The sequence below is a fragment of the Staurois parvus genome, unplaced genomic scaffold, assembly GCF_062004578.1.
Source record: "Staurois parvus isolate SC_StPar_1 unplaced genomic scaffold, SC_StPar_1.0 ptg000183l, whole genome shotgun sequence".
NCBI lineage: Eukaryota > Metazoa > Chordata > Amphibia > Anura > Ranidae > Staurois > Staurois parvus.
The window spans coordinates 9,085,346-9,101,223 of record NW_028317979.1 but is presented as its reverse complement, the minus strand read 5'-3'; the positions used below and the strand labels follow the sequence as shown (position 1 = coordinate 9,101,223).

At 41.3% G+C, this 15,878-nt stretch overlaps 1 protein-coding gene across 1 annotated transcript in view; it reads right to left on the bottom strand.

Moving 5' to 3' along the window:
- Window positions 1-15,878, bottom strand: part of ABCA4 (ATP binding cassette subfamily A member 4) — a 259,321-nt gene that overhangs the window by 162,557 nt on the left and 80,886 nt on the right. The window contains exons 9-12 of the mRNA XM_089677323.1: window positions 12,996-13,085; window positions 10,799-11,039; window positions 5,648-5,787; window positions 1,636-1,752 (exon numbers count right to left, since the gene is read on the bottom strand). Of these exons, the coding sequence (XP_089533449.1) occupies window positions 1,636-1,752; window positions 5,648-5,787; window positions 10,799-11,039; window positions 12,996-13,085 (588 nt within the window). The remainder of the gene's footprint in view (window positions 1-1,635; window positions 1,753-5,647; window positions 5,788-10,798; window positions 11,040-12,995; window positions 13,086-15,878) is intronic.

The window sequence follows — 15,878 nt, the reverse complement described above, 5'->3', positions numbered from 1 at the left end:
CTGAAAGCCCAACCCCTGCTGACACCACATTTTACCTTTAACCGGATAAGTCACCCTCAAAGAAGTAGACTCACACACTGATTGGGATAATCTGGTAAAAGATTTATGGCGACTTCAGTGTAACTTGGTCACACAACATAAACAGAATTGGCATGTGCAGGTTCAGTTACTACTTGTGTCAACTTTTAGCAAAGAAAGGAGACAACACTTATCATAAAGTCTCCATTAGTGTTAGCAGGCCTGCTTTTCAGAGATTAACCAAATACCTTGAACCTGAGGTGGCTTTACAGTCCCCAGTGAGCAGCAAGAATTATCATACAGGTGCACTAGCTCATTTTGGGGCCCTAGGAACCTGATGGCAAGGAGAGAGCTCTTTACCCCAAAACAATCAATGTTCTTTAAAGGCAGTGAAGAGTCTTCTGCACACGTGATGGGACCCAGTTGGTGCACAATGAGAAGAAGTGTAAATTATAGTTCTCTGAGGAACAATGCAATAAAGGAAGGGAAGAAAAGCACTCCTCCTAAATGCAACAGTTGACTTGTGTAATGTTCCTTTAAAGTACTAGTCAATAGTGAATTTAAAGCAACAGGTGGTTGAGCTGGAAAATTACTGTTGCCACAGGGCAACTCCTCTTTAGACTGCAAGACTATTAGCACAATAGGAAAAGGCCTCCTTATTAGAATTTAGTGATGATGGTGGTGAAACAGCGGTGGTTTGGCTTGGCTTGTGGACTTACTGTCCTGCTATCAGCTCTGATGATAAGGCTGTGTTAAGTGTGGTCAACAATAGCAGTTGAGGGAACTAGGCCACAACTTCTAATAACTATGTACAATGTCTGCGACTGTGTGCTGGAAAACAGCGAAGGTGGAGCAGGTGTAAGTGTTCCCTGTCCTTGGTAATGCTTGGGATTCTCTCACCGAGGGATGGCATATGGAGAATTCTGGCGGTCTTTCTCTCTCCTTTGATAAGGCCTCCATACACTCTCGGGTCCCAGTCAGCGCCTGGTCACCTGCTAGCAGATTAGCTTTCTCCATGATACAGCAAGGTCAGCGATCAGCGGGCTCTCCTTGCCTCCTTTCTCTCTCTCCTTCCATGGCCTGGCCCAGTCCTCCCGCAGTCAGCGCACTCCTCTCTCCAGATCTCTCCCCTCTCACTTACTATCTCATCTCCCGGGCTTTCACATATATTTTCCTCCCACATGTCAGCTCCTCTGGGAAATGTAGTTCTTTACTACGCTGCTCCTTAGCAAAGTCCTGTGGTTCAGCATACAAGTTCCATGGGGCTGCTCTTTAGAGTGTTAATGCCACTGTGCTGCAGGACACTGTCATCTTGTGTTCATTTTAACATCCTGCATCAACATCTGTGTGTATATATATATATATATAATTTTTTAATCAAGTCCATTGAAATAAAAGAAGGTAAAAGCTGAAAGGAAGCAATAACTATAAAAAGATGCAACAGAAGATGTTCTGGAAGGACCATGCAGGGAAGAAAGTAAAGGCATAGAGATCAATTTTGTATCTATGACTACCTACATAAAGCAGTTTGAGTATAAATATCATAAATAACTTGCAATAGGTAGACAACATTAAAACTTCAGAGTGACTACTGTTTGAGATTGCAAATACACATACTCGAATGACATTCATCTGGACACTGTTTTGAAAGAAGTTCCACAGTTGGGGTCCCAATTCTTCCCAGGCTTTTCCCATTTGTCTGAGCCGCTCTAACTGCTCAAAAGTTGAGTTTGCCTGTAAAAGAGATAAATAGATAGGATAGATAGATAGACAGACAGACAGACAGACAGACAGACAGACAGACAGACAGATAGATAGAAATATATATATCATTCAAAAAGTACGCACACAAGCTCACTTAAAGGAAAGCTTTCAAGTGCACAAAAACTGAGGTTTCAGTGAACTGCAAATAGTTTGTTTGGACCAAGCTGGTGCAAACAAACTATTTCACTAACAGTTGCAGCAGCAGCTGTGAGCACTGTAAAAACTGTAAGAAGTCTAAGCTACAAACAGTAGTGCAACTCAGCTATTCAGTGCCCGTTCACATATATACAGATTGGATACAGTTTGAACCGCATCTAATCTGCACGACATGTGTAAAAATATTGCTTCCTATGGTGCCTCTTCACATATGTCCGGTGCACTGGCAGTGCGGATTCAGTGCAGTTTTAAAAAGAGTAATGTATGATTTCTGAGCAGTGCAGTCAGGTTCAGGTGCACATTACAGGCTATTGACTTCTATGGGAACCGTTTCTAAACCGCACATGTGTAAACAGGATAAGATCCTGAGCTAATCCTGTCCTGAACCTGACGTAAACCTGATTTGAACTGCTGAACAACTACTGTATCAATTATCTGTGAAACCTGAGCTTCAATCCGCACCGCACATTTGTAAATCAGCACTCACACGGAGTCTTGTATTCTATGAATTTAAACAAAGCTTCCTTTGATTGGCTGAGGCAGAGAAGTGGGTGAATTATATCACAATCTCCACTAGCTCAGTCCAAACAAATTATTTCAAGTTCACTAAAACCTGGAGATCAGCTTTAAGATGACCCTCTATCTTTAATACCATAAAGCCAGCCATAGATGATTCGAATCTTGACTGGTTCACCAGAGGCCTGCCAAGATTCAAACCATATATGGACAGGCAGAATGTACCCAAGTTGTTCGATCGATCAATCAACTTGGGTACAACCAGCCGGTAGGGCTTTACATGCGATTAATAGCAGATATCACTGTGTTCTCCCAGCGGGGACAGCTCCCCCCCATGCCCCCCACTGGGAGAACACAATGGCTCCACAGGAGGGATTCCCAGATCAACACTGACTGCTGATGGGGAACTGAGCGATTTTCTTCCCTGAAACCTGTGGTTACAGGAAAAAAACTGGCTCCATCTAGGGCTAGCTTAACTCACTTATCCAGAAGCAGTATGTAGATGTAAAGGACTGAGGATAAGCTTCGGGTTCGGGTTGGTGCAGAGCTCAACTTGAACTGTAGCTTTTTGAGGTTTGCTCAATGGGCAAGCAAAATGGCCAGATTTGGCTCCTTTGCTTGGCTGCTGCTGCAGCTGGAAGTGATCCATTCAGTGGTGGAATCAATACCACCACTAAATGACTGCTTCCCGCCTGCTCACTTGCTTGTTTCACATAGTAAACAAGTCAGCAAGTATCCTGGGTGATGACCATATTTGGTTAATGACGTCAGCCAGCATCCCTGGCTGTTTTTTTGGCATTTGGCTGGTAGTTCAGAAGCTGTCATTCGTGGCGACAGTTCAGAAGGAAATGATAGTCATGTGCCAATCACCATGTGTTTGTTAGCAGAGCATTCATTGTTCTTCATGATTGATGATGTATCTGCGTCACTGGACTATGTGAGTAACATTGGAATTAAACCATGAGACTATTTTTGTTGTGGGTTTTTTTGTTTTATTAAAGGACTTTGTCACGGTGTCGGCATATTCCTTTTTTTTGGGAAATAAGCAATATACAGTATGTACCCCTTATTTATCCAAATGAATGTAAGTCACCAGAACAAAATAAAAAGTTTGGGCCCCCAGGAGCTGTTTGCCATAATGTGCTAGTGGGCACAGCATATTAGGAAAATATAGCAGATTTATCTGGCAGGTGATGACCGGTGGCACTACAGTGTCATCCCTCTGCAACTGGTGCACAAGAATTACTTCATATCAACACAGAAATGTCTATGCAAATGCTGCCAGGCAGGAAGAAGCAATTATGACAAGAGAGACACACAGAGTCTCTTCTGTTATAAAAACTCATTGCAGATTAAAAAAAAATAACTTTAATTCTGCATTCACATAGGGGTGGCCGATATCCAGGGCCCCCTTTATTCTAAAGGGGGCTTACGGACTCCAATAAGTCCCCCAATAGATCAGGCCACGTATGTGGGGATGGTATGTGGGGATGGGATCCCTGTCCCCACAAACATGGCAAGGTATCCCACCTATGTTGTGGGCATGTGGCCTGATATGATTCAGGAGGAGTTATATACAGTATATATATATATATATATATATATATACACACACACGAGTTTTGCTTTTAATTTCTATTTTAAACTGAATGGGGTTGTTTTACAAGGTAAGGGTTGACATATACTTTAAAAGTGTGTATGTGTTTAAAATAAATCTTTTCCAAGAGAGATGCCATTGCTGACCTCATTGTGCAAGCACCTGGCTGTCATACTGAATATCTGGTTTTAGTACTTTATAAGCCACTTATCTGGAACAAATTTACAGATCAGGAAATTCAGATCAATGATGAGAAAACTGGGCTGGGTTTGGTTTCCAGAAGGATTCATCAACCCAGCCTGAAATTTGCTTGAATCCTGTTGAACTCTGTGGGAGCTGAATCTTGTCATGTTTTTAGTTTAAATGCTGTTCGTTGGGAAGGGTTTTTTTTTCATATTAAAATTCTAAATAGGCAAACAAAATACACAATTCTTTCAAACAACATACTTGAGAAATGCTTTAAAATTGCAAGCAAAGTGGTGCACCTATACGATGAACTCCAGCAAAATTGGCTTTAAGAAAAAAATATTTCTAAGCATCTTTTTTCTTTTCTCAGTTGCATTATTAACTTGGAGTGCTGAGGGTAGAAAAACAGCAGCACACTGGTCTTCCTAGTGAATGGCTGTGACGGGGGGGAAGGGGGTGGCAGTTCTCCCACTTGTTCTCCCAGCACAGCTAGACTGGCAGGATAACCAGGTATATCATACAAAGGAAGAAATACAAAGAGAACAGGATACTTACTGTACATGGTACAACAATCACATGTCAGGAATATGAAATCTTGGAGTAACATATTCTTAAGGAGACCAAGACCACAGTGAGTGTGCGAAGTACAGTGCCACAATGCACATTCACTATAAATAACACTCTACGCATTGTTATTGCACTGCATTTTTATATGTACTTTTTATGTACATTTTGTATGTACTTTGTACATACTGTATACTTGTTCCAGTGAGTGACTCAAAAAGTACTGAAGTCATTGGATTAGCATGATAACCATAATCCTAGCGGTTTCAGAAGGAGAGGTTGTCGATGGTCTCTTCTCTCGATACAGGTCTTCTTTGATATATAAAACTAAAGTAACTTAATGCATCTAATAACATTGACAGGTACCACTGCAATTAAATGGTAGCAGTGTTAGTGAGTGCCTAACAACAGCTATTTCCCCTTGTGCTTATTGTAGATAGGTAAGTAAATATTACAAAAACACCTGAATGCACACACAATAAACATTATGAAAAGAATTAAAACTATAGGCACAGCAATACTTGAAAAGCAGCAAAAACTACAATGAGGTCCTACGCACACAACCAACAGGGGGCACTGTGTGCAAGGAACCCGTGTTTAAAACCTAGCTAGTCTTAGCATTCAAATTCTTACACAGTAACCCAGACAGTAATGTAAATGTATAATCTGATACAAAAGAGTTATACTCTGCATTGTTATTACTGACTAAAACATAAAGAAATCTTTCTTAGAAAACATTCTATGGCTAGTCACGGCTGACTAAGTGCATTGAGAGATTAGCCTATGGGATATGAAGGGATGGTATGGTTTGAACTATGTTATATCAACAACATAAAGATGCCTTACGTGCTTCAAGATTTCACGAACAGCCGGAGCATCTGGGGTGTAAAGGATTTTTCCCATCAGCAAAGGTTTCATTGCACTCCAGGCTATTTTAGTTGCAGGGTTAGACTCCATAGTCTGCATCAGTGCATTGCAAAACGGAGCTGGTAATTCAAAAACATATATGAGTAGACATAAATATGAAGTACGTAAACATTCAGGTAATTTCTAGAAAAGCTGGAAATATCGGGGGGCAGCACAGTGGCTAAATGGTTAGCACCTCCACCCGGCAGCACTAGGGTTGTTGGTTCAAATAACAACCACAGCACCACTTGCCTGAAGTTTGCATGTTCTGCCTGTGTCTGCATGGGTTTCCTCCCACACTCCAAAGACATGCTGGCAGGTTAATTGGATCCTGTCTAAATTGGCCCTAGTATGTGTATGTATGAATGTAAGTTAGGGGCTGATGTGAATGTACAATATATATGTAAAGCGCTGCGTAAATTGACAGTGCTATATAAGTACCTGTAAAAAAATATATATATTAAAATGTCTGGGTTCTATAACCATTGTTTTAAAAAGTAATCAAATAATACCGTATGAACAATACCTGTGCAAATATTTGCAAACTGTTCTTTTATAATAAAAAGAGAGAAAGTGCAGCACTAATGTGAATATCATAAATAATGTTAAAGGATTATAACATGCGAGATCAAATTATAAGTGCATATAAAAATATCAATAAAATCACAAACTATATATATACAGTATATATACACACACAGTCCAAAAGTGTTGAATAATGGAGTGATATCAAGTGGTAGGTGAATCCTTGACAATTCTTCCTCCTAATGCACTCACCAGAAACAAAGGATAAATGAGCATTCAAACAGAGAATACTCCAGAAGTCCTCTGTTTGAATGCTCATTTATCCTTTGTTTCTGGTGAGTGCATTAGGAAGAACAATTGTCACGGATTCACCTACCACTTGATGTCACTCCATTATTCAACACTTTTGGAATATATATATATTTATTTTTTTGTGATTTTATTTTTTTATGCTCTCTAATTTTATCACGCATGTCACCAGTTTTCATGTTATAATCCTTTAATGTTATTTATGATATATACATTAGCGCTGCACTTTCTCCCTTTTTATATGTTTAAGTGGATGAAATGGGTTGTCCTTTTGTGCTACATGCTGGTAAAACTTCTTCCTTTTGCACTCACTACATTCTTTCCACATTTTTGTTGTTTAATAATATTATATTATTATATATATTTATAATATTATATTATCATTAGGCTGTAGAGGGGATGATGAAAGATTCCTTGTAAATTACCCTCAGGATTTACCTGCTGTAAAATATTATCCACTATCAGAATACATTGATCAGAGCTTTCAGCAATAGCTAGCAGCACTGATCCAGCGGCATTTATCTAACAGGCTGGTTCTGCAGAAGTCGAGTGGTAGATCAACTTCAATACAACCAGGCTGGTCATAAATGGATCAAAATTCGGCCGGTCCCCGCTGAACTGGTGAAATTTTAATCTATGTATAGCCAGTTTAAGTATGTTTTCTACACATACAGTAAAATACCTGTTAATCCTTTTAGCAATATTGTAATTTACAGCAGACTGAACTGAAATCTAAAACAATGTAATCACCTTTCTCCTCTATCTTAGGTGAACTACCAAGCAATGCCCTTCTCTGTAACAGAGACGAAAAGAGGGGGAGGTACAGTATATACAGTCCAAATCAGGAGGCAATCTAGGGTGACAACGCAGCCTCCATAGGTAAAGTGTAGTGCATTGCCTGCTTATTGCTGTGGTACATAAAACAGTATGCACTCTAGGTTTAGTTGATTTTTTTTCTGATATTACATACTTGTTTTCACTAACGCAAACGGATGTTGCAAGGAAAAGGTTTTCCTTCACTGCGTGTGTGGACTAGCAGTAGGAGATCTAGAGCTCCTGTAGAAGTTTGGGCCCACATGTAGCCAGTTCTCACATTTAAATGCAACTGTAGATCAAAAGTTTCAAACTTTTAGTTAAGGCATCATGATTTGGAAGATAAAATGTGTGAGAATATACACCTAACATGTTTCAGGGTTTCCCCATTCTTTAGGACTTTGGTTGCTTTATCAGGGATAAAAGTGTCTGCCAGGTGTTGGATGCTGTAGAACAGGGTAGGCAACCTTAAAGAGGTGGAGATCTACTTGAACAACATGGGAGAAGTCAGAGATCACCGGGCCCAGTTTTGCCTTCTCCCACCTGATTTAAACCTCTAACGCATTGCACGGCATTCATGGGCTTAAATCAGGTGGTGAGGTGGCAACATATTGCCTGCTTTCCACCTATCAAACACACTCGGATCGCTTTTTGGAAGAGCAGCAGTGCCTGCTGCATTTGTGAATGAGGCCTTAGTGGCATTCAGCAGTTTCTGAGTCACAGTTTTACTGCCCCCAATCCCTACCCCCCCCCTTTGCTGCTGAAGCAGCAGCTAAAGGTAAACACATGCCGCAGCAAGAATTAAATCCCCTGTTGCTTTTGGTGGGTGCTACTGCCTGCCAATCACGACCCATTCAAGTAAATGGGGCCACTCTGCAAGCATCCCACAACTCTATACTTCTGTGGGGTCCAAGGGGTTAAAGCAGGTGGTGAGAAAGCAACACAATGCTCCCTGCTTTAACGCCTTGTTTGCTGTACTGCACAAGGCTACAAGGCACTTGCAGAGTGGCCTCATGAACTTGAATGGGTCATGCTTGGCATTTGCTATGCCCATCAATCATGACAGGGCGTATAACTCCTGCTGCACCTGCGACATGTGTACACCCCTGGCCACTGCAGCTAAAGGGGGTGCAGTTGTGGCAGGGGTGTTAAAAACATGTCCTAACTATGGTTTTACCACCCCCCAAACTGAAAATGTAAATAAACCCTTAGTGTGCTGAGCCCTCTGTAAGTAGGGTTACCATCTCATCCCTTGATAACTGAACACATAATAATTACACAGGTTCTGTGGCTGATTAAGGTGATAATTAAACTCACTTAGTGCCTTATCTGCAATAAAGTAGCCTCAGAACCTGTGTAAATATTATGTGTTCAGTTTTAAAGGGATGAGATGGCAACCCTACCTATAAGACTGTTTTCACACTGATGTGCTGCGGTTTACCTTTACCACGGATATAGCGTAGTGCCTCTGTGACTTTCCTGCATTAGATGTGCTTAGCCCTAGACTTCTATTATAACTTGCAGGTGTGGTGCACTTTATGAAAGCGCACCAAAACTGCATTCAGGAGTGCTTTCAGAAAGTGCTCCAAACCCACAGGATATAATAGAAGTCTATGGCTAAGCACAGCAAACTCGCAGGAAAGCTGCAGGTATAGTGCACTGCACTCGCAGTGTGAATAAACTGCAGTGCATCAGTGTGAAAGCAGCCCTATACTATTATGCCCAGTGTACTGCTTCACACTGACCTGAAGATCTCTTCTTTCCTGCTGCTGGCACCACTCTGGAGAGCACTAGCTGGGATAACAGCTGCAGTGTATTTGGTATCACTCCACATAGGACAGGAGCCAGCACTATAAAGGAGCCATTGGCTTATGCAGCTCTTGCTTGCTACTACAGCTCCAAATGTATAAGTAGCTCCTCTTTATTGTACTCTGTTTGATGCCCTGGGATGGCGGGTCAGCAATCCCTGATCGTGATCTACCAGTCACCTGGTCACGATCTACTTGTTGCTGACCCCCACCGTAGAAGGTCTGCACTGAATGGAGCAGGTGTGCTCTGTTCTTGTGTCTGCATGCCAAAACATTTGGCAACCAAAGCCTTGAGAAAGGAGGACAGCCTCAAAACACATTGGCTAAATACATTCCCACATTTTTCACCAATAAAATCAAAACTCCTTCAAACCTGAAAGTTTGAGACTATTGATTCATGGCACTCCCCACCAATCTCCACAGTTGCCACAGAGAATGACCAGTCTGAGGGTTCTCCATAAGTCGAGCAGTCAAAGGGAACCCTAACTAAGAACTCTTCCACATGAGCAAAAAACTAAAATTATATTTCCACTTAAAAGATCCAGCACTGCTTTAACCATTCCATAATTTAAAAAAAAAGGCAGCAATAGCATTAGGCATTAGAAGAGAAATGATCATGCTATTAAAAACATTACCTCCTTACCACGGAAACACAGTAACCTCTGCAGACACCTCTGGTCAACTGGCTGTCAGGGACCATCGCGACGCATGGGTCTGCACATACGTAGGTGTCTGTCAAGACATGCAGGCAGCAGGGCACTAGGACCCAGGCGCACCCGTCGTCTATGACAGTGCTGGGCAGGCACTAGGACCTAGGCTGCACCTGTCAGATGCAGGGCGGGCTACTTAAACCAGCCCTGCACAGACACTTGTTGCCGAATGGTCTTTCTGCATATCCTGTTACCTGTGTTGTGAGTACTTTGATCCGGATTGTCTGACCTAGCTGCCATCTCCTGTCCTGACCCCTTGGCTTGCCTGACTCTGCTCCTGGATGTTCCTCTTTAGATTTGATCTCCTGTTATTGACCCAGCATGTGACCCGACCATTCTTTGCCTACTGTTTTGTACCGCACCGTCTCCCCGGCTACCAACACAGCTTGTTTGACTCTGCCCTTGCTCATTCCTCCATCCATCCATCCCTCAGGGATCCCCGGTCCCCTCACATCAGACTCTCACCCTGCAGGAGCCTCCGGCAGACTCCTCTACCACTGATAGAGATATCCGGTAGCTGCGACCTGGTCCCGGGGCGCTCCAAGTCCATCCCCACCATTAGGGGTCCTGGTGAACAAGTGCTCCGGAACTTAGACTCCGCACTCTGGAGAGGCTCTATCAGGGGACTGATAGAGGTGCTGTCGGGTGGTCCGTTACACTGGCCTTTGGAGGTTGACATTGGAAGTGGATTTCCATGAATGACTTCTATTATATATTCAAAACTACAGAGGTGTATGCATATTATTTTAAAATGCCTATCTAACCAAAATTAAAACTGCAACTAAATTCTCATGTATATGGCTAGCCTAAGGATCCTAATGGATTAGAACTGGATTAGGTATGCCTATTCCCTGTGTGGTTATCCCTGTTATAGAAAAACAGTACATCAATTAACAAGTCATTTATAATACCACAAGACCACTTACTTGTTGTCTTGTCATATAAATAATATGTATCCTTCTTAGTTGAATTCACTCCAAGAAAAACTTTGTAGTTATTGTCCTCATACCAGTTGAAGGAGAACACTCTTGCTCCACCCCCCTCTGGATAACCACAAAACAGGTCTGACAGAGAACTCATAAGTTGACTAAAGGTTGCTGGTCCTCCCTCTTGAAGAATAGGCTGTAGAACCCATAGGAGATCCTGGATACTTTGCTTTTGTGATAGCTACATCAAGGAAACAAGCAATTAGCAGGCCTTGCAAATCAAGCATATAATTTAATAAAGCAACTACAATGTTATCAGTATAAAATTTAGTATTTACAGTCAGTTTGTGAATCGCTCCACAAAGGACTTCAAGTGAGGAGGCCCAGTAGGCTAAACAGTGCTGTTTACAGTTGAGTGTTCAGAGTCAGCATTAGGGTTGAGTGAAACGGAGAGTTTTAATTACCTTGAAATTTTAGCAAAAATCTAAAGATTTTAGGTAAATTTCAGCACTGTGGAAAAATGATTTGCAGTTAATAGGCAGGGAAGACAAATTAAGGTGGCTTTAGGGATGCAATTTTCTAAATAACTCTTTTTAACTATGCTTGTGCAAAAACACAACACCTCATTAGGCTCATTATTTTATATTTTCTGTTTCCAATAACTGAAAAAGTGAAAACAAAAAAAGTAAAAACATTAACTTCAATCCACTGTACACAAAAAACAATCAAATAACATTAAATGGAAAAAGCACAAGAATAATAAATACTAAATAAAATGAAATACCCTAACACACTCTTTTTTCAATCAAATTTTGCTTAAGCAGCTCAATAAGTGAAAATGAGTTTCCACTTCAGCAAAATTAATTTACATGAAATCACTCCAATTATCACTAAGGCCGTGCCATAATATAAAGCTCGACTCAATCCAAAACCTGTTTTGCACAGAGTTGGTAAGGGCTAGAGACTCTGTCAGGCTTGTATTGTCACCTGTGTCTTCAACAGGGACAAATATAAAAACAAAACCATGTTAAGTAGAGTGCAGAAGAGTTCAAGTTGCTGACAATGTTTTCATTACTCTAAGCGCCTTCCTGTCTCAGCGACAATTGTGACCCCCCATCTTTCATATGAACATTAGAAAGACAAGAAGTTAGAAAAAAATCTTTCTAATGGAGTCAAAGACAGAAGTGATAAGTTGGCAGTAAAGGAGGGGATTTACTAAAATTGTTGCACTCAGAATCTGGTGCAGCTGTGCATGGTAACCAATCAGCTACTAAATTCAGCTTGTTCAATTAAGCTTTGACAATAAAACCTGGAAGGTGATTGATTTCTAGGCAGAGATGCACCAAATTTTGCACTCTTCAGTTTTAGTAAATAACCCCCATTGCTTCATATTGCAAGCCCTAATGAAAAGGGATATTTGGATCCGCAAAGGACTTTGGCTACTCCTTTTATTGTTCCATTGACACTTACTGGAATAAAATTGTATCTGGACTAATCTCTTTTGCTATTTTTTTAGTAAAAAACCCCCTAATTGTATCTCTTCCTCACCTTATCCAAAGTAAAAGCAAAATTACTAATATCTCGTAGACTTGAATGGGATGATGCTCCTATAATACGGGTACATCCCATTTATGTCTAAATTAACTTAAGTGGGCAAGCAGCCTGGTAACAAATATTTACTAGCAGACATAGCAGGAAACTACATCCAGTGGGACAAGGAAAGTATAGACCTGCTATAAGGGGACCCCAATTTATGTACTGAAGTGGATAGGGAGCAGGCTGGCTGACTTTTTCTTGAAACTTTCACAAGTACTTTATTACAAGCCCTAGCTGATCTTTGTAGCTACCGATAATGCGGAGCAGTTCATCTTCAAAGCACACAAGAGATGCAATAAAGTCATCTTTGCTTTCCCTCTCTTTCTGTACCCCTGCTCTGTGGCTACATTACAAACTAGATAGCTAGAAGGCATCCATGTCACTGCTGGGAGGGAAAGAGAAAGTATCCATTCTGTACTATTTGAGGAGGAATTGATTCCCATTATCTGCAGCTACTAAAGTCAGTAAAGGTTTGTTTTAAAGCTCATGTACTACACCAAAAGTTTTCTTTTCTAAATTTCCCTCTCCAATATATAAAGTTATTTACACACACATCTTTTATGGTATTACACTGGATCAAAATGGCAGCTAATCGACTTACCTCTCTCAGTGATTCTGAAACATTAGAAGCAACTTTTCCCCAGAATCTGAGATCTATTCCACGGGAACTGCTGTCTATTACAGTTGGCAGCTGCCAAGAAAGAGAAAAATATACTAAAAGTAAATCCTTTGAATACAGTTCAAAATTACCATGTTGCTAATGCTGAAAAATTTCTAAATATTTCTGTAGATACATAATATCAAATAATAATAAATGACAATCACTTGCACCTACCTGCCTCATAGAGTTGAGCTTGTTTGCACTCCTTTTCTAATATACTTTAAGTTTCCACACAAGGTCCCTCAATGGGAACAGGATAATGCTGGTTTTATGAGCAAACTACTTGCTACACTGATACTACTAAACCTACATTTCTCCACATCATCAAGACCTCAGACCCCACACTACTTTAAACTAAACCTGTCAGGTTCTTATGGACATCTTTAAGCAAGTTTTGTTTTTACAATACAGCTGTATATTGTGTATGTTAGGAACAGTTGTCGCATATGTGCCCTTGAGAAAAGCATTACCCAAACAAGGCAAGGAAACATAGAACAATGTTTGAGACATTGTGATTGACGTTGGATCTACTATAAGGGACATTCTTTTAATTTTTTCTTTTAATAAAGGAGTTGTCAAATACCATGTCCTGTCTTTTTTTCACACTACACTGTTTGTTTTTTGTGAATGAGTAGCGGGACCATGTACCCCATACTCATTCACATGGTGGGGCCGGGATCTGATGGCCCCCTTGTTAAAGGGGGCTTCCAGATAGCGATAAGCCCCCTGCCCGCAGACCCCCACAACCACCAGCCAGGGTTGTGAGGAAGAGGCCCTTGTCTCCGTCAACATGGGGACAAGCTGCTTTGGGGGGAGCCCCCCTTCCCGAAAGCACCCATCCCATGTTGAGGGCATGTGGCCTGGTATGGTTCAGGAGGGGGGGGGGCGCTCGCTGATTCCCCCCCTTTCCTGACCTGCCGGGCTGCATGCTCGAATAAAGGTCTGGTATGGATTTTGGAAGGAACCCCCATGCCATTTTTTTTTTAAGTTTTGGCGAGGGAGTTCCGCTCAAAATCCACACCAGACCCAAAGGGCTTGGTATGGATGCGGGGGGAGGACCCCACACCGTTTTTTAAATTATTTTTTTAAATGTCGGAGATTCTTTCTTTTACATTCAGCTGTCAGTAGGAAACCCCACTGACAGCTGAAACATTAACACATGATTTCCACTACTAAAATACTGTATGACTTGATAAAATAACTCATGCGGTATTTTAGTAGCGTTTAGTAGTGGGAAACGACGTTTCGGTTTACTAATTTTTCGCTATACAAACGTCCCGCAGAACGAATTAAATTCGTAAACCGAGGTATGCCTATATATATATATATATATATATATATATATATATATATATACGCGCGCACACACACACATCTGTATTACACAAATGTTAGAGAGGATAGAGGAAGAAGGCAGGAGAAAATTAGGTTTTTATTTAGGGTGAAGATCAACTTTACCAATTCACTTTGCTGGCAAGTCACAAGTATATGACCTTGTGAATCAAATGACAGGCCTGAAACTGATGGCCATATTTATCAGATCCTCTTGCCTATATTACATGCATGAGTATATTGTTACAGCAATACTAAAATCTTCTGTTAGATACTAAAAGTGCACAAAGACGTTGCAGTATCTGTAACCTAGGGATGGCACCAAATGCTAACTTACCTCTTCTGGAAGCAAGGGTAGCCTGGAGGGAAGAATCAGTTGTATGACTCTCATTTTATTGTTGATCATAAAACATGTAAGCACTGAGATTAAACCAGTCAGTTTTGTTTTTATTTTATGAATGATACTATGCTGCACGTGATAAAATGTTGAGGAAGAACTTTATGGTTTATTATGTTTGCTTTAAACAATGCACAATATTTCCAAATATTTGCAAAGTGCCAAGAAGGTAAAGGACGTGTATTGTTTCCTTGGATAAAGGGACTGATTATGTTTTGCTGTGGCTCACAGACAGCTCGGAGGCATATCTTCCATCAGATTACAAGTCACTGGCACCTCATGTGTGGCTGTGCACCAGCAATGGTCTAGCAGCAGCGATAATGTTCTCCTGCAACATAAGGTTGAGTAACCTGTTGCTTAGGAAGCTTTTCATAAAAAAAAAATCTATAAATTATCAGGCACCTCACTGAGTGAGAAATGGAGGCAATAAGACAAATGGCAACATTTCAGAGGAGATCTGAGCTGAAATGATTAAATATAGCCTTTCTCAACCAGAGTTCCATAGAGCCACAGGATTCCTCCAGAGGTTGCTAGGGGTTCCTTGATCAATATGTCATTGCTTGGATTCGTTGGATCATGCTTAACTGCTTGCCTGCCGTCCTATAGCAGAAATACTGCTACGGGATGGCACAGCTGCACAAAATCACATGTATATATGTGATTTTGCATTTCTGGGTAGGGGGAGCGCGCCCTACCTGCACCGCCATTGGCGGTTTCAGCTATCGATCATCGGGTCCTGGCCGGTGATTCCCCACCAGCACCCATCGGAGTATCACTGTCTGTATGCAAACAATACAGATCTCTCCCCTGTCAGCTCCAGCACACTGCATTGTATTGCTCTGCATAGTAGAGCAATACAAAGCAGCGTACTTACACTGTAAAACACACACACACACAGCACACATTACACAGTTAACCCTTTGATCGCCCCAGATGTTAACCTCTTCCTGTCCAGTGTCATTAATACACGATCAGTGCTTTATATTAGCACTGATCACTGTATTAGTGTCACTGGGGATGTCAGTGACAGTTTGGCAGTTTCCCCCAGTGTCAGAATGCCCACTGCAATCCTGCTATAAGTCACTGACCGCCGC